The 20,021-nt window shown below is 36.2% G+C and overlaps 1 protein-coding gene across 1 annotated transcript in view; it reads left to right on the top strand.

Annotated features, from left to right (window-relative positions):
- The first annotated feature begins 1,142 nt into the window (after window positions 1-1,142).
- The window catches only part of DENND4C (DENN domain containing 4C), a 47,927-nt gene continuing 29,048 nt past the window's right edge, over window positions 1,143-20,021 (top strand). Inside the window, 10 exon segments of the mRNA XM_062512876.1 lie at window positions 1,143-1,453; window positions 7,254-7,506; window positions 8,481-8,550; window positions 9,749-9,918; window positions 11,438-11,679; window positions 12,525-12,591; window positions 13,226-13,284; window positions 14,623-14,767; window positions 15,115-15,290; window positions 18,780-18,880. Coding sequence (XP_062368860.1) covers window positions 1,143-1,453; window positions 7,254-7,506; window positions 8,481-8,550; window positions 9,749-9,918; window positions 11,438-11,679; window positions 12,525-12,591; window positions 13,226-13,284; window positions 14,623-14,767; window positions 15,115-15,290; window positions 18,780-18,880 — 1,594 coding nt within the window.

The following is a 20,021-nucleotide window of genomic DNA, read 5'->3' as shown; positions in this document are numbered from 1 at the left end:
AGAAGCATAAATCAGGTTGCAGGGAACAAGACTATACTGCCCTCACCAAACCACCTTTCTTTCTGCAGAGGCCAGTGTTTCTGTAGTTACGAGACTTGGAGACATTCTGAATACAAGGAACTTCTCCATATTGATGCACTGATTATTTTGGTGGTGATACCCATGAACCACCAGTGCTTTGGTAGGTGGGACCTTGGTAGCCATGGCAGTCTTGTTTTCAGAGATGGGAACCAGGCTTCCATTACTCATCAGCTTTTTGTATGGGATTCCCAGAAATCTGGTAATGGAAACAAGGAGATCTAAAAGAATGTTGTACTTAGCTTCCTGAAGAGGTATAACAGTATTCAGGCTAATTGCTTGACTGCTGCTGTTTAAATATGTCTTACTCATCTTGTAAAAATAAAAAATTTAGATACTTAGTGAACATCAGTGGTGTTGGGAGAACAATTTCTTCCAGATCTGGAATGTGCAGCTGAGCAGTGATGTGTACTGTCTGATCAGCTGACGAAATGTGGGTTTGGATGTGTGATTTTTGTAAATGACTTCCAGATGTTACAGTTGTCAGCTGAATGTCTCCAGACTGCACTGTTAGGTCTATGTTATAAAACAAAATGGATGAATTATGCAGAAGATGAAGTGGTGAGTCTGTACTTGAAATTGTTTCTCTCCTTGTTGAAAAAAAAAAAAGAAAAACCAAAATGTGGTTCTGTGGTCAAATTGCTCATAAGCAATGGCAGAAAAATATGGATGATTTAATATCAGGATACCTACATCAACGTATAGCCTGTGAAGAGCTTGGACAGTCTGATAGATAACACAATTTTCTGTGTTAAGAGCTTTGAGGTATCCTATATCTCACTTAAACTTCCTTGTGCTAAAATATTACTGCTGTGGTTCTGGAACTGAAATCTGATTACCTGAAGTATCTTTCAGTATCTTTTTTGTGCAGCAAAAGTCAAAGTTTTGTTTTGAAGTTTCCATAGAATTTTCATGAACTCTGTATATAAAATTTTTTTCTGTTTGCAAAATTATTTTTTTCAAAAATTCTAAATCTTCATAATTGTTGAGATAAGGGTTTGAGTTTGAAAGCAGAGTGTTTAATTTCTCTCTCTTTCTTTTCCCCAGGAAGTACTGACATAATCATGATAGAAGACAAAGGTCCACGAGTGGCTGACTATTTCGTAGTGGCAGGGCTCACTGATACAGACACGGCCACCCTCCTGGACCAAGAAATCAGCCGACATGAAACAAAGTCAACTGGTCCCAAGGCTCCAATTACTGACATTGCTGTGATAATTAAATCAGCTGGTGAAACTGTCCCAGAGGGATATACCTGTGTTGAGGCCACCCCTACAGCCCTCCAAGCCAACTTAAACTATGGAAGTCTAAAGAGTCCTGAACTTTTTCTTTGTTACAAGAGAGGCCGGGACAAGCCACCTCTTACTGACATCGGGTGAGATTTCTATTGCAGTTCAGGTCCTCCTTCAATAATGATAAAATCTTACTCTTCATAGATGATGGTGAAAACAGATGTGAGAAAGCTTCTTAAAAAGTCTTGTTTAAATCTGTATTGCTTATTGTGTGTTTCTGTATGGAATATGTCGAACAAAGTGTCAAACTTCTAGTGAACTTGTCTTTTTAAAATTAATGTTCTAGTTTAAAAGATGGGAGAGAGACATGAAGCTGATAAAAACTGATAAAATATGAGAAATTAAGTTCTTTGCTGCAGTTTTATGAAAGATGATAGAATAGCACAGAATTAATTTATAGAAAATATGTAGTCCAAATCCAGAAACATTAACATGCTTACTCTGAAAATTACTTCAGAAGTCAAAAATTATCACTTAGTGGAATTCACTTTAAGATACAACTTAAAAATGCATAACGACATTGTAGAACTACTGGGGATATAATGAGAAAGAAAATAGAGCCTGGTTGTGGGGTGCTGTTACAATGATGGCAAAATGAAGAATGTGTGTTTTTCTCCCTACTTAGTTATTAAATAAACAGTAGGGAGTAAAAGTCGTGCATCTATATATAAATGTGCTGTAATACTTATAATTATTTTAATTTGTAAGCTTAAATGCTTGGCCATGAAGCCTGCCTACCCTGTTTTTGACCTACAATTTGCATTCTTACACACTAACAGCATCCAGTCAGGGGGAGATGGATAGTGAAATCTGAGTAATGAAAGCATCTTCATGGCAAGACAGTTCACTCTTAAGGGTTATAGTTCAAGTTGTATAATTAAGCTGGTACATTCTAACTTCTGTCCATCTTGATCATCTAACCTGCGTTCCAGTACTCTTCAGTGCGTTAAATTAAATTTGGTTCTGTATCCCAGATCCTCTAATATCATTAAGTAAAACTGTGATTTTTAACATAATCTTTTCCCATGTCTGTGACTGGAACAGTGTGAAGTTATATTTTGACTGATTTGTTAAACTTCGATAAGTTCTTACAGAAGGAAGAATTTCTACAGGGAGTGTTTCATCGAAGGAATTCCTGAAAAATCAGTCTTCAACATGTGCCTTTAAGGAAGCAACTTGGATAGCATATATTTGTTTTTTGTCTCCCATGACCTTAGGAGCTTGAATACTTGGGGAGATGTTGTAAACAAAATAGGCAAGTAGTTGACTAAGATGATGGCATTTGGAAAATGGTATTTATTCTGTGTTTTGTTATAGACAGATATAGTTAGGGTATCACACCTAACACATTATGGCAGTCTTTTCTCTTGGAGCAATGTTGCATATCCTCCCCCTGCTGTTCCTCCTGCTTTGCAACTATGTGCAAGAGATGGTTAGAGCAATCTTCTTTTCTCGTTTTTCTGTGAATTCCAATGTGTTCAGATAAAAGTAGAGTTCAGGCAAAAGATGCGTGTACAGTCTGAAGGCTAATTTATGCTGTTTTCTGTTATTTTATTCAAGAACCAATTTGAAATAATATTTTACCTTTGAGCTTGTCTGGCATACTGAGTGAGCTCAATATGTACAGGAAGAGTATATCCTTTGAAAGGGTGAAATGTGTACTCTTTGGTCAGGGTTGTTAGTGTATGTATAAAATTGAGTTATGTCATAGTCGGAGCATTCAAGTGATTCTTGATGAATGTGTGTGTCTGGCTGTGTATTTCTCTGTGTTATTTTTAGAGAAAGTAGTTAAACAAATGTTGTTTGGTGAAGAGGGAGATAGGGATATGCTGTACTGTTTGTCTGCCACTGTCCTTGTGTTTGCTATTTCTGTGCCCTCCATCTTCATTCCTATCTATTTGTCCACTGCTTGTTGAATTGAAGTGTCTGTAAGTTGCTAGAGTGAATTCCTGCTGCAGTTACTTACTTGCATATAGTTAGGCTATGTGCCATAGCTCTGGATGTCACATTTCCCAGGATTAATCAGATTAATTAATTGGAAAAATATTAGCTGTAAAAATAAAGGTTCATTCCTAGAATAAAAGATCTCTAAGATCCTTTTCTTACATGTAGCTGTAAAATCTAGTATCTTAAGCTTCTATGTCTATGCAGTAATTCCGTTACTGCCATTCTGTTGCTTTCCTCACTAGGTTTTTTGCTGATGTTCCAGAAACAGACAAGAAATTAAATTGCAGTTCTGTTTTGGTTTAAGTGCAGTGAGACTTTCAAACAAAATCTTACCTCTTTGTTTTACACTTCAATTAGGAGTCTGTTGGAGTTCCAGCACATCTTTCTGAAATGGAAGAAAAATCTGACAGAAAAATGTTGGTTGTTTTTGGTTTTTTTTAAAGTACAAGTGATTTTGAAATTCATAACACTTAGTCTAGAAAATAAAGAATATCAGACTTCTTGTCTGAAGCAGGGGTTCTTGTAATACCAAGTAATGCAAAAGTTAGGTAACTTGCATTATGTAAGTAAAGAAATTCTGATTTTTTAATATTTTTAAGTGGAATGGGAGGCTTTTATTTGCTTAGGGTTTCTGTGCTAAGAATCCTTGTGATTCTATTTGCCTGATTTCTGAAAATGTCTGCAGGCATATCTATTGAACAAATTATCCTCTTCATTAGAGATGTGTTTCATAAATGAAAATGAACTCAAATGTCAAGAAGGGTAATAGAAACTGGAAGATGTTCTTAACAGCCAGAATCTTCAATTGTCCCTTGATGCCATCACTGTGACAACTCCAGCTGGGCGTTTAGAACAGTATAGGGTAATAATGATGAAACTAATAATGTGTTTGTTCAGAAAAATAATGCTAGAGATTGTAGAAATAAAAGATAAATCAGTCTATCAGTCTTTTCCCTTTGCTTGGTCCTCCACTTTTTTGACCTCACAATATTTATATAAGTTCCTTTATTATTCAATACTTGCAAAGCGAGAGAGGAAGAGGAGTTATAAAGGCATATTTTGCCTAAGAACTGTGATAGATAGAGTTCTGTTTGGACCTAGAGAAGGAAGAGTCAAACTGGACAGCCGTCTTAGACAAATGCAAGTCACAAAAATCTGACTGTTTTAAATGGTTTTCCAGAAGCAAAGTTTTCTATGGTTTGATGTTTTTAGCTCAACAGCCACAACATTGTATTTCTTCTTTCTAAACTCTGTTACCTGCTGCACTGAAGTTTACTTTTAAATCAGTAAAACTGGGCTGGAGAGAAGTTCTACATACAGTGTCAGTCTTACAATGAGATGTTAAGATGCTTTGGGTCTTTCTTGCAAAGGACCTAACATCCACAAGAAACTGGTTTACCTTTTGCTTGAAATGAGACTGTATTGATGTTGATGGAATAATGTAGCAAATAATGCATACTTAGGATTGGGACCAAACTATAAATTTAAAAAGGCAGGAAACAAGTCTGTGATCAGTACTAATTAATCAAAGGCAGGCTCTTAGAAGTTGAAACAAGTAGCCGGAAACCGTAGCTTGTCAGGGAGGACATTGTATATACAGGGTGTCATGTTCGGTATTTCATGTATCACTTCTGAATGTTTTCTCTGAATCATTAAAACCATTATTTAATTTGAGTGATTCATGGGTGATGGCTTTCTTCTGTTTGCTTGCAGATACAGCATCATACTGTAAGTTTGGAACTATGCATGAGGTTAGGAAGTGGTGTGGGTTTAATCATACTTCTCTAGTGTACATGTAGAGGTGCGTGTTGCTTTCATTTTCTTCTTTCTTTTGGTGAGAGGTGACCCCACTGATAAAGTCTTGAACACTTTAAGTATTTTTCTCAGAATACTTGTAAACTTATTAAATTGGACTGCTGGAACAGTCTGATTAATGCTATGTTCCTTCTCACAAGCTGACAGCTGACAAATGTTTCTGGAATGAATTTATGATTTTTCTTTATTTCAAATACATGAAACTGAAATAAAACTGGATTGAAACTTTTAGTGGAGACTGCTCTGTTAGTATTGGCTTCTGATTAATGTAAGACAGTGATGTGAGGAGTTCATGTAAATGCCTTATGCACAAAGGATGTGGCCTGAGAGTTGCCACCATTGTAGTTGTTAGGGTTGTTTTGTTCGAGGTTTTTTAACTTTATGGAGGAGGTAACCCAATAAAAAGAATTAAAGTATGTGTTCTTCCAGAACATTACTTAGTTTAGAAGTAGTTTAATTGCACGTACTTTCTCTATAAATACCTTGAACCAGTCAGTAGTATATTAACACTAATGTTGCAACTCGGAAATGCTGGTACTAGGCTGGTTTTGGGCCTGAGACTACACATTGTTTAAATGTACCAAGTCTGGTGGTCAGAGTCTTTGCAACTGAAACCATTGTTGAATATTATTGTCCTCCATGAACTAGCTCAGTAAATTGGCAGCCTGATAGCTACATCAGTATAGTCCTAACTCATGTGATTTCTTTGGTTTATTTTAAGTATTCTATGACTGTAATTCATGTCTGTCATCACTACTATGACAAGATGCTTTTTTTCTGTTGAATCATAATAAACAGTAACATTTGTGTGTTCTAGTTTAATAAGGGAAGTCATTAAGTAATTCTGGAATTTTAATAGTATTTTAAATTCTGAGGATTGTTGGCTATTGAAAAAGGCTCTTATTGTAGCTTAGACACGTGACTTTTTGCAGTTTTCAAATACATATTTACTACTAGTCTGTCAAATATTTAACCAAAGGTATTTTGGGACAGTAAATATGTATAGCCTGGTTGTTTTCTATTTTAACATTGTGAGGAACTAAAAGTGAGAAGGTGGAGATGACAAAGTACAAAGGTTTAATGTGGTACCTTTATCCTAAGTCTTGTTATGATAAAAACTCATTTGAAGGTGACAAGTACTCTGTACATACTGTAGAGAACCAAACAATTGGAGCCATTGCTTATTTGGGTGTGTAATGGGAGATGAAGCTTGCCCTGTAATGTCATCTGTCCATTAAAAATTGTCAGGTGTATGTTTTGACTTCCACATTTTTTTCTCAGATTGACTTTCTAATAGCTTTTTGTTAGGAAAAGAAATGCTATAGCTTATTTAGCTGCTGTGAGGCTGTAAAGGATCTTTCATTTTTTGCTAAGAATATGATGATCTAAGTTAGTGATCTTGCAAAAAAGAAAAAACAGCTGTGCACCACATGAATGTTGCTGTACAGCCATATAAGATAGGTTCTGTTTTCTAGGAATACAATCAACAATCTTTCTTTACTATGGAGCAATTAGTTTGTCTTCCTGCCTCATTGTCTTAAGTGCATTGTCTTATTCAAACTGTGAATGTCTATTATTACTGAGTTTGGAATTCTTTTTTCTTTAAAAATTCATCTGGGAAGCAGACTTCTGTCCTCTCTTGTGGTTTTCAAAAAAATATTTATTAAAAAAACCCAAATAAACAAAAAAAAAGCCCCCAAAAGCCAAAAAAATGCTTAATAAAAAACTCAGAAAAAAGCTTTAAAAGACTTCACAGGCATTTTAGGGATTAAATTATCCACTGTCATGTGTGAAAGCAATTTAAAGTGGAAATTTTATTTATTTTTCATTGATAGTGCAGCATTCCAACTAGTTCTATGCTATATCCTTAGTGTAGCTTGATTGTATTTTTCTCTAACTCTGATTTGTTCCCACAGAGAACATATTCAGTATAATTTTAAATATTTGTGAGCAGTTTCTTCAACCTCAAGTGCTGCATGACGAAAGACAATATCAGAGATGCATGTTAAAATGTTGTAATGATGACATAAGTTGCTAATGGACAGACAGTTTCTCCACATTCGTTCAAGTAACTTTGTGCCTGTTCGAATGCACATAACAGCGTTTCCTTCCTGTGTGCAGAGTTCTCTATGAAGGGAAGGATCGTGTTATTGCGGGCTGTGAGGTGGTTCAAGCTACTCCTTATGGTCGTTGTGCCAACGTTAACAACAGCTCAGCTTCTTCGCAGCGCATCTTCATCACCTACCGAAGGGCCCCTCCCGTGCGTCCTCAGAATTCACTGGCAGTGACAGATATCTGTGTTATTGTTACCAGCAAAGGGGAAACCCCTCCTCACACATTCTGTAAAGTGGATAAGAATTTAAATTGTGGTATGGTGAGTATCTATAAGCTTGAGTTTCTTTTTCTTTCTTTTTTCTTTTTTTAGCCCAACACATATTTTTAAAATAGGAGCTCCTTGAACTCTTCTTAGCACTATTATAATTGTGTTCTATCACTATACCACAATTCTTTCATTCTTTGTACCATGTTTGAGATGTCAGTTTTGTAGGTTTTGCTCCTTTGATTTCCTTTCATGTTGGAAATTACTATTTCATACTGATTACTTGCTATTTCAGTTTGCATATTCATGTCTAGGTGTTAGTTAGGAGTAGTGCGGTGAAGTTTTAATTTTATTTTGTTTTAATTATCTCTCCCACACCCTTTGGGAATGCTGACACTGGGGATGAATCAGAAATGCTTCTTTCTTAGTTATTCGTAATGCCTGTGATACTGAGGCATTGTCAGGATAATTGCTGCTTGTAGTTTCTCAGTGTGCTTTGCTTTAATTGGTTCTCTTTTATTTAGTCTGTTCTGCATTTATTTTACTTGCAGTGGAATAAGTGAGTTTTTTTGAATGGTAGAATATATTTTGACAAACTGAAAAAAATTATGTCAATAACCAGTTTATAGAAGTACAATAAAAGCTTCAAATTATGAGTTACGATGATTAGAACTTGCCTTCCTGCAATGAGGTCCCCATAAGAGTCTACTTCTAAATAACTAAGGAAACATGAAAGTGGAAATTAATCTGCTTCACTTTTGCCTGTTCTTTTCTTGAAATAGGTCAGAGAGTAGAATGGTGGTGTGTGGTGTGGTTATTTTATGTAAATTCTGTAATCTCTAAAAAATGAGAGAAGGGTGAAGTCTCATTTTTGTCATTTACATGCACTAAGTAGGCAGCTGGTCATTTTAGTCTGTAATGTTTTTTGTTAAATTATCAGATTTGTTTGTGAAGGGAGTATATTCAAATGCTTGATTTTTGTTGCTTGTCATTTTTGCTGGTTCTGAGATGAAACTTGTGTTTTTCAGTGGGGTTCCAGTGTATATCTTTGTTATAAGAAGTCTGTGCCAGCTTCCAACTCTTTAGCATACAAAGCTGGTAAGTAATTTTAGACTCTGTCTTAATGTGTTAACAAAGGGATTCAAATGCCTTGCTAAAATAAAATAATAATTTAAAATTTTAAGTGCTGTCTGTCAGAATACTGGTCCTGGAGGGTGTCAGTTGAAATCAGCTTCTATAATGCCTTCTTTGCTCTCCTTATTTTTATCCAGGGGAAAAAAAATGGAATAACATTTTTGTTTATTATTTTAGTTCTTACTATGACAGACTGCTAACTGAGGAGCTGTAGCAAACTTCTGTCTTACTGTAACCTATGACAGCAGACATTACAGATGTAAGAAAAGGCTTCATATTTCTTGTGTTGTTGATAGCAGAGTAATTAAAGGAATAATTAAAATCCTGTTCAGGTTTACTTGTATTTTATTCTGTGTCTAAACATCTTCTGTTTAATTTGAAAGTTATATGTGTTTCTTCCTTTCAATTCCACAATTATTTTCTTGTTCCTTATTTGAGTGGAGTGAAAAATATTCTGAACAATAAATAACAAGTCTGGCTTTTAGAAGTTTTTTAATGCTACAGCTTAATTTTTGTTTCTGAAGAAGCCAAAAAGAGCTTTCAGAAGCATTTCTGCTGAGCAGTAAGTGCACCAAATTCCTTTGAAAGGAGTAAATTACCAAATAGAAGCTGAACTAATAGATAATGGTGTACCACAGAATTAGCAAAATGAGCAGCAGTAGTAAATCCATGGTTGTGTGGTTTTTTTCTACCAGCAAGAGTTAGATATACAGAGTAGCAGAGAATGCAGTCAGCTAGTTCATCCTATTTTCAGTGAAGGTACTACTGTATTACTGCTGCTTTTACAGCAAATTATCACTTTCTTAGTCGGAATTTCTATTAAAGTCTATTCCAGTGGCACATTTGAGCACCACGAATAATTCCCAACTGGTTTGATATAAAAATCTTTACTATGTATTGTGTTTGAGCAGTTACTGAAAGTATAATAGCTCAAAGGATAGCTTCACTATTCATACACTATTTTTAAATGATTGCTACTCAGATGGCTTAGTCTTACTGTCAAATGAAAGACTTCCTCTTTGCAGCTGCAGTTCTCAGTTATAAAGTTCAGGTAAAAACATTATAAAGTCAGATGTAGCTATATTTTGTAGAAAATATATTGCTCACAGTATTTAGAGCCTACAGAGCAAATATGCTTACTTTTCTTTTTTCTGTTTTTGAGGCTTAATTTTCAGATATCCTCAAGAGAACTATGAATCATTTCCACTGTCAGACTCTGTACCGCTCTTTTGCCTTCCTATGGGAGCTACTATTGAATGCTGGGACCCTCAAACCAAATATCCACTACCAGTGTTCTCAACATTTGTACTGACCTGCTCTTCTGCAGAAAAGGTATGGCTCCACACTGTGTTTTTTTGCTTTTATTTCAGATGGCTGTTATGGAGATAGAAAAGGATTGTTTCTTCTGCATTTGAGAAATACATTGTCTAATACTTCCATTATAAAATTATATTTCTTAAGCCTTTGTGTAAGATGAAACTGAACCAAAACAGGAAGCAGCTAGAAGAGGATGTGCTGTTTACTCCTATGTAGGCAGAACCATACACTTAACAAAACCAAAACTCACAGCACATGGCTTTCCCTGTTGTTTCATGTAAAGGGAGTAGAAGTGTAGTCTGTATATTAAAGAGAACTTAACAGATGTGTTTGCGATGTAGCAAATTGTTTTCACATGGTTACCTTAAAAGATACTTCTGTGTGACTTTATCTAAGAGGGACTTCATGTAGTAGGGCTCTGTAGATGTCTCTGCAGGTGAATTGAAAACTAGTTACTAGAAAGCAGGAAGGCAGGGAGAGGAAAAGTGTGCTCTCAGAGCTTGGATGTGAAAGACTCTTCCAAGACTTAGTGACCTTGTTGAATTTGCATGAGGGGATAGATTCAGAACATCTGAATTCTATATTCTAACATTCAGATTTGTCTGCTGAGTCTGTATAAGGCCAATGGCACACAATGGTATCAGAAATGTGTTGTATGGCTTAGGTTACAGGTGGGAAGGTAGTAGAGGTACTCCTGATGAAGCAAGGGAGCCTTTGCTTAGGGTTGGTCTCCCAGCTGTTGTTTCAGCTTGCCAACTCTGTGTATGTGTGTGTGTGTGTGTGAACTGCATGAGGGAGCAAGTGATTTTAATGTGTGATAGGCTCTCAGTATAAATGTGTGATTAGTTCTCTAATAAACAACAGTTTGGCTCTATTGGTGATAACAACTCAATTTCCACTCTGTCTCACTCCCCTAACAGAAAAACTTACATACTTCCCCATTTCCAAACAGAAAAAATATCCCCACGTTTTTCCAAAATATTATTACTTCTTTTCCAAGAACGAATGTAGTAGCTGCTGTTTTTCTTTCCTTATTCATTTTTGCTACGCTTGCCAGAATATGAGACACAGACAAATAGGGAAGGAATATTAGAAAAGGTTTGTATCTTTTTGACTTGATAAAATGTGGGAAGTCAAAGTTAAAATAGTTTTACTGTTTAGTTTGGTAATTGATAGGGGAATTTACTAAACAGAAACATTTCATGAGGGTTTGGGTTTGAGATTATGGTGATGTTTTTGACCCAGATGATTAATGGATAAGGTTTTGTCACAGAATGAAGGTTTGGTTCCTTCTCTTTCAATTGAGTATGAATACTTTGCTGAGGAAGGTGGAGTGAAAATGAGGAATAGAGTTCAAGGTATTTTGTTCATAGGGTTGCTTTGTGCATGTTACATAAATAAAGTAATTTCATAAGTTCTCAGAAGAAGCACTGTAGTGTATGCAAACTCCAACGACTTAAAGATGCATCAAAAGTTCTAGCCCCTATTCCTGTGAAATACTGGGCCTGTTTAGCTGTTTTTCTTCATCTTGTAGGTTTATGGTGCTGCTATCCAGTTTTATGAGCCTTATCCCCGGGAGCTGCTAACAGAAAAACAGCAATCACAGCTGGGCCTTCTGACAACTGTAGAGAGAAAAGTGATTACTTCCAAGTCCATCAATTCAAACAAATGTATCTGTCTTCTCTCACATTGGCCTTTCTTTGATGCATTTCGAAAATTTCTTATGTTCATCTACAAACTCTCTGTCTCTGGACCTCATCATCTTCCCATTGAAAAGTATGTAAAACATTTTGTATGTTAAGTTGGGAATGTCATAATAAGCTCAAGAAATCATGCGATTTGTGCATGTCACAGTTGCTTAGTTGGTATAGTTGATCCATCAACTTGTTTGCACTGTTTACCTTACATTGTACTAATAAGAAATCATTGCTGCTTCTGTTTAATAGTACTGGCTCTTGCAGTGCCAGAAAAGCTAACTGGATTTTAGTCTGGGTCTTTTTTAGAATATGTCAAGCCTGGTTACCTTTCTTTTAGCTACATCAAGCACAGAACAAGTTGAGATGTGATTCAAGCTAAATTTGCAGTTGCTTGTTTTTACTTAATAAATATAAGCTCAGGAATGCTGTATATTAGAAGCAAATATCTATGTCTGTTTCCAAGCACTGCAGCTAATTCATATTGTCTATGAATATGTATGCAAACTCTGCAGAGGATGCTTGTCATGGTCCTGAAAGTTTGCTGAAAAATAATTGCCTTCAAAACTGTTAGGACATCTGGCAGTTAAGTATGTACTTTGTCTTAGCAGAATCTCTTCAGAAACTATACAACAGGGTTAGGCTGCCTGGCATTTTAAGTGGCTTGCCTAAATGCCAGTATTTTGTTATATTTTGCTTTTGTGTCTGAAGCTGCCAGTATTAATTTTCACACATGCAATTGAGTGAAGGAAGCTTTTTTAATTTCAGCTTGCATAAATAGGCTCTTAGATTTGTCAAAACAGTAAGGAAATAGTAACAGTCTTTCTAAAACATGCTTCCATATTAGTTCTAAAATGTGCGTAACAGAGTTTTCAGCCCTTAATTACTCCCTGGTGCTGTTTTCCTGATATCTTGTCTTCTTTGCAGGCATATATCCCATTTTATGCACAATATACCTTTCCCTTCACCACAGAGGCCAAGGATTCTTGTGCAGGTAAGCGAAATATTTTCATCCATTTTAAGCTAGAGCAACAATAAACTCTCTCTAGCCTTTGGTTTCTTCCTTTATTTTTTTTACTTGGCTTTGAATACACACCTTCTGGAAGGGAGAGGGGAGGAGATGGATGGGGTGGCCTTTTCTCTCACTGATACAAACTTGGGGCAACTTAGCAATGGAAAGAACCCATTTCATACTTCAGGTGGTGTGGGTGGCAGAAGTGCCCTACTTGCACTTTTAAAATACCTGCCATGTATTATGCTTTCATTTTATAGGCACCATTTATGTTACCTCAGTAGTAGGGTTGTTTTCTGTCTTCCTCTCACCTGTCCACCCAGTGCTGTGGGTCAGAGGTTGGTCCCCTGGGGCACTGTCTCTTGTGCTTCTCTGCTTAATCACCTAGCAGCAGTTACATGTTCAACACTGAGTCACAGAAGATTTCCTGTAATTCTCAAAATTGTTTCAGTGACTAATACAAGCTCTGTTCACTTAGTGAACCCAAGTCCCAAAGACACTGTGTCTGTATGCCAGGCAGTTTATGAGACTATGGATATGTATTTATATTGGAATGTTATACTGTATTAACTTTGGGGTTGTTCATGTCAATCACGTACTACTTTATGTGTTTCAGCTTTCTGCTCATGATGCATTAATATTGTCACAGCCAGTTTCTACACCATTGCCATTAAGGTATCATTATTAATGCTTTAAATGTATGCTACTTGAAAAAATCACAGATGAGCAGGAGTCAGTCATAGAGGAAAATCAAACTTTAGTGCAATATCATGAGGTATTGTAATCAGGAAGCTCAATATGCATTTATAATGTTACAAAGCCTTGTCTTGACATACGTGTGCCCCTTGTGGAAGTATAATATCACTAATTAATCCTGAAATAAAGATGAATTTGTCAGATTATTGCAGGAACTCTAAAGGAATAATAAGGTGTTTGTGAGGAGAAAAAAAATACCGATGTTTAAAGATCTGGTATTTTCAGAACCAGTATAGTAAGCAAAATTTAATAACGTAGAGACTGCTATCTTGCTTTTTTCCCTTTCTGGGTCCAAGAGAGGCAATACCATCAAGTAGTTAGGTGAAGTCCATGAATGCACAAGTGTGCAAACGTTTCAAGAATTCAAAGGTATACCTACAAATTTGGTATTTGTGCTTGAATGTTGATGCAGTCACTGTGGATACTGCCTGCATCTTTTGGGTTAGACATCCCTATGCTCATGATGTGGTTTTATTTCAATGCTTCTCTTCATCTTTGGTTTCAAGTTAAAAAACAAAATCTTCTCCCTTTTTATTCTCTTCACTCCGAAATATTATCATATAATATTTTTTATGCAGAAGAATCCCATCTTTAATCACATTTGTTACATGAGCACTTAGGTGAAAAGTTGCAGCCAGGCACTAAATTGCAAAGCAGCACCTAAGAACCTTTTTAAGGACAGATTTTACAGCCTTGTAGTCATAGATGTCATTACAATTCCTAAATATATACAGTCCCAACAAATTGGATGGAGGCTAAACCGTAGAAACTAAAAGCATATTGCCATTGGAATGATGGCAATGATACAGGATTTTGAATGATACAGGAATTTGATACTGTGATTCTGTGATCAAATGGATACTCTAGTTCATGATTCTTACATGAGGCAACTCATCACGTGAAACTGCTCGTGTTAGTTTTGTTTGAATTAGCAATTGGCAATTGCTTTACTGTTATGAAGACAAGATGCCAGTGCATCTCTGAGAGAGAGTGCTGTAAATAATAGAAATTTAGCAGTAACATGGTTTAGTGTATGTTTCTGTAGCAATAGAATTCAAATTTGGGTTTCTTTGGGTTAGTACAAGCCTTAAAATTACATTATAGCTATTAGTTGGATAGGTAGGTATTTTATGTGTATTAACACTGTGCAACTAGTTGATCCCAAACATTAACAGTTGTCAGATGTTTGATACTAATTTTTTTTTTTTAAACCCTGTAATATTTTTCTTTCCTTCCCCCTTCCCATCCACTCCTTAGTGGAGCAAACTTCAGCACTCTGCTCATGAATCTTGGACCAGAAAACTGTGCCACTCTGTTACTCTTTGTATTGCTAGAAGGCAAGATCCTACTCCATTCCCTTAGACCAGCTGTGTTGACAGGAGTTGCTGAAGCTGTAGTAGCTGTAAGTACAAAGTGTTCTGTACATCAGTGACAGAAATTGATTTAAACACCACGCTTGTAACAAGGCTTTAAGTTAAAATGACTGATGTACTAAATGGTTATTTTTCCCAGCAATAGCATTTAGTTCAGTTGCCCAGCTAGTAACTTGTAGAAAGATAATAAATTCTGCATAGCTAACTGTGAGTTATACTGTATTAAAGTGACAAATTTGGAGACTTTTTTTCTGATACTGTTATAAAGCTTTTAATAATTTCATTTTGATGTGCTGCAAGTAACTTGTTTTTTTTTTCTTGTATGGTATTTGTTGTCTTGTTTTAATGCATTTATTTCATTTAATTTTTCCTTCAGATGATATTCCCATTTCAGTGGCAGTGTCCATATATCCCCCTCTGTCCTTTGTCTCTGGCCACCGTACTCAGTGCACCTGTTCCATTTATTGTTGGAGTTGATTCACGATACTTTGATCTGTACGATCCACCACAGGATATTGTGTGCATTGACTTAGACACAAACATGGTCTACATGTAAGTTCTATGGAGATTTCACACTGTTCTGTAGCTGAAGAGATTGCTGAAGTGCTTAGGAGACAAAATTGTTAAACACTGTTTGATCCAATATGGTTTTGTTTCTTACTGTCCCATTTTTTTTCTCATTTCTAAAGCTTTAAAGTAAATTCAAACTTACTACAGCAAGGATCAACACTTCTTGCTTCCTTTAAAAATATGATGCAGATCTTGCTGTAAATTTTGTAACAATGGTAAGTAACTAGGGAAAGGATTGTCCCCTCGTATTGGGTGCTGGTGAGGCCATGTCTCAAATTCTGTGTTCAGTTGTGGGCTGTACACAACAAGAAATACCTTTGAGGTGCTGGAGCATATCCAGAGAGGGTGGTGAAGGGTCTGAAGCACAAGGGTTGTGAGGAGCATCTGAGGGAGCTGGAGTTGTGTAGTGTATAGGAAAGGACCCTGAGGGAGACCCTACCACTCTCTACAACTACTGGAAAGGAGGTTGTAGCAAGTGGAGGTCAATCTCTTCTCCCAGGTAACAAGCAGTAGAATGAAAGGGAATGGCCTCAAGTTGCACCTGGGGAGCTTTAGATTAGACAGTAGGAAAACTTTCTTCACTAGTGATCAGGCATTGGAATGGACTGCTTGGAGAAGTGGCTGAATCACCAACCCTAGGGGATATTTAAAAGACATGTAGATGCAGTGCTTGGTTTTGTGGTGAACATGGTTTTGTGGTGGTCATGGCAGTTGGACTTGATGATCTTAAAGGCCTTTTCTAATTTACATGCACATGAATGCTTCAGGGTCTTTCATAATAACTCTTGATACTGTTTTGCACTTGGGCTACTTTATGTTAGTGTTAACAAAGAAATTTTTCTGAAGTTACAGGGACCAAATTTTTTGTGAGACCAATCAAGCAAAATTTGGTATCTTCACTGCATTAATTCTAAAATATTTTAACTTAATTATTGTATTTTTAACACTTTCCTTAAATTGAAGTATTCCTTGAACAGTTTCTTTGCACCTTCTTGAGGAGAGGCTAATTCAGAATAATTTTTCTGGGCTTTTATAGTATGACTACAAATAATGGAAATGAAAAATCAGTTTGTTCAGGTGTTTAGTAACTACCTTTCCATTTTTAACTAGATCATAACTGGAAAGTATCTAAGTTTGTTCAAGATGAGGGTGATCGTCACTAAATCAAGTGCACATCTTTTCTCTGTTAAAATACAGTTTTACTTATGTAATTTTTAAAGTCTTGTCTTGTTTGTTAGAGTTAGTGATTTCATCTGTGGATCAGTGAAATGCTTTCTTGATTTTTACTATTTCAGAAGGACCCTTCCTCTACTGATGCCAGTGTTTCCTTTACATTGTTGGCATACTTTGTTTTGTTAGTAGCATCACAGGAAATGGTAAACAATGGAGCAAATTGTGTTTATATTTTATCTTGGTTTTTTTTCATCCTTTCCCTAAGTCTCTGTAAAAACCACTTCAAAAAGCATTTTCATCAGTTTATAACAGTGTTATGCCACCAACAGAATAATTATAGGTGTTGTGAAAAAAAAATGTGTTGAAGAAAATCTTGACAGATAATTTATTAATTTGAAGATATTTGTAGAGAAAAATACCCCTCAGTATTTTTGTTCATAAGTAGAAAGGAAGTTGGGGATTGTGTTGTAGAAAAATAGCGATAAAGCCAGTAGATTTTGCAGGGAGATAAGGTTGTCAATATGCTTTTAGGACTGTTAGAAAGACTAAGTACCAACATTACTTGGACTGGTTGTTGAACTAAAAGTCTCCTAGTAGCTGACCTCTTATGAGGCAATCAACTGGAAAGGCTTTTCCACCTTTTCTTTTACTGTCTTACAAGCCCAGTTCTCTTTCAATAGTGGATTGACCTCTTCTGGTTTTGCTGCCCACTTTGCATTTATCCTATCTATACAACATGTTTGATTTCAGAGGACTTCGGCATCTGTAACATTTGACTTTGGTAAATGTGAAGTATTGGTACCTGCATTATAAAGGATTTTTAACCTGGCAGTGAGTATGTCTTTCAGTTTTGGAGGTGTGTTGGTAAGCCCAAATTTCTGTAAAGCACTTTCTGTTGAAGACAATACAGAATTATGAAAATACCATGTTATTTGTGAATGAAGGTTTTTTTCATTTAGTTTTATCCACATCAGTTTCTGGTCCTTTTTAGTTCTGTGGCAGTGTGGTAGTGCTGGATTTATTTGTTTGTTTGTTTAGGTGTAAAAGCATTTAACAGTACTGTTGCTGACTTAAAAAGACTGCTTAATAGAAAAATAACTTCTGAAAAATTTGATATTCTCTGATATATCAGTCTGTCTAGTGTCTTTTGAAAGCAAACATGTTGCTCTTCTCTTTCTTAAGCTATACCAAAAAATTACTAAAGAACCTTTTTATTCATTCATCTTCTTCCTTATTGCTTTTAAAATTTTATAACTTTCTCTGTGATACTTAATGAGCTTGCAGTGTTAACCAGCCTTTTTAGGGCAAAGGTTTGAGTGTTTGTTTTATTTTCTAACCAGGATTTCTTTTCTGTCACTTTTGGAATGGTACCATTTATACTGTTTATAGGCATGCCATTATCGTGGGAGAAGAATGGGCAAAGGCATCCATAAGCATGGAATTTTTCTTTTAACTTCAGAAACGTTGGCTTCCTTCCTAAGATATTTTTATCTTTATGCCAATAAAGCAAATAATAATGGAACAAATATTTCAGATGCGAAGTAGAAAAACAACTAGTACCAGTGTCAGCTTGGGTAGTAGTAACTGGTTAGGTTTCATACCAAAGAGGTTTGTTATAGTCCATGTAAGAGCAATTCTCTCCCATCTTCTGCCTTCCAGAAAGAGGCATAGGAGTTTTTGGGATTTATTCCCTGTTCTTCATTTATATCCGACTGCTTAGAGAAGGTCTAGCGTTGTATCCATTGTTCTCCTTAAACAAGATGAGCATCCCTTTAGGCATTTACCCCACTGCTTTATCAGCCATATCATTTTCCAACTGTGAACTGACTTCCAAGTTTTTCTAGCACCTGTTAGACTGTGAAGATGGGACTGGGCTGCTATGGACATATTGCAAAGTACTAGTTACACGTACTCAGAACTGCCTTTATTATGCTAGAGTAGAATTTGTATAATAATCACATATAGAAGAGTGTGCTTAAATCATAATAGTAAGGCTGATAAAAAATCTGTAAGGGGCATCATCTGCAAAGTCTAAATAAAATCTGAGGGCAGATCCTCCTTGCAGACTGGAGAAAACTCTTTGCTCACTTTATACTGTTTTGTATCTAAGGAAATGAAATTCTGAGTTATGTCAGTCCCATTTTTTAAATTTTTAACAAATAGGCACAGTGACAAGATTTCAAATTAATTTGAAGGTACTGTCTTCTGTAAATGGAGTGACTTAAGGCTGTTGATGTTACTGATTTTTATACTGCCTGTATTTTATATGGGGTTTTTTTTGTCTCTTCTCTGTTTTAGATCAGATGATAAGAAGAGCACCAACTGGAAGCAGTTTCCTAAAAAACCATGTAAAAGCCTTCTCAGCACCTTAAAGAAACTACACCCACAGCTGGCAGCAGGTGAGATAGATAAAATAAAAAGTTCTGATTAGTATATAAATGTAATTTATTTCCTCCTATCACATGAAGTGTGATTTGGTTTTTTAGACTTTTTTATGTGACTTCTTAGAATTTAATCTCTTTTTTAGTCTTTATTTGTGGTCATGTCCAACCTCTCATCCGCCAGCACCCCCAAATCCTTGGCAGAGATCTGTTCATCCCCTAGCCTGTGTTGATACTGGGGATTTCCCCAACTCAGGGTGCAGTACCTTGTACTCGGTCTTGTTAAATCTCATGAGATTTCTGTGGGCCTGGTTCCTGAATTTGTCGAAGTCCCTCTGGATGGCATCCCATTCCTCAGACATGTCAACAGCATCACTCAGATCAGTGTCATCTTCAGACTTGCTGTGAGTGCACTTGTTCCCTTTGTTTGTGTTACTGATGAAGATACTAAATACTGAAGGCCCCAATACAGACCCCTGAGGGACACCACTTGTCACTGATGTCCATCAGGGCTCTAAACAATTCACCCTACCCTCTGGATGGGAGTATCCAACCAATTTATTATCCATCTAGCAGTCTACCTGTCAAATCCATCTGTCTCCAGTTTAGAGAGAAGAAGCACAGCTTTAGCACAGCTTCTCAGAGGATCTGTTCCATGATCTTTCCAGGCACAGAGGAGAGGCTGTCAGGGTGTTCCCAGGGTCCAGTGCTGGTGAATATATTAAATAATGACTTTTCTACCACAATAGTGGAGTAGCTAATTTTTGACGGTTTTTTCAAAAGAAGAATAAAGGCTTACCATCTTCAGCCTAATGTTTTCGACAGATAAGAGCAAAGTTCCAACTGACGTAACAATTTTCAGGTATTGTTTCTTTCTAACTGTAGATAGGTTCTTTCAGGTAAGATGGTTCAGGGTATGTAAGGTTATATTATTATGGGGAGGAAAACTATGATGACCTCATAGGTGTACCTAAGATATACAAAATTTGCAAACGATGAGACCAAAAAATGGTGTTAATTAAGAGGTAGAAGTTCCTGCCTTAGTTTTCTGTGGGTTTTTTTGTTTGTTTGTTTGTTTTTTTCTTTTTTTTTTTTTGCAAATAACCTTTACTTCATCTGTTAGAAAAATCTTCACTTTTGCTTTTATCACCACTGTGTA

This window comes from Cinclus cinclus, chromosome Z (genome assembly GCF_963662255.1).
Source record: "Cinclus cinclus chromosome Z, bCinCin1.1, whole genome shotgun sequence".
In the NCBI taxonomy this organism is placed as follows: Eukaryota; Metazoa; Chordata; class Aves; order Passeriformes; family Cinclidae; genus Cinclus; species Cinclus cinclus.
The sequence above is the reverse complement of the archived record's forward strand: the minus strand, read 5'-3'. Positions and strand labels throughout refer to the sequence as shown.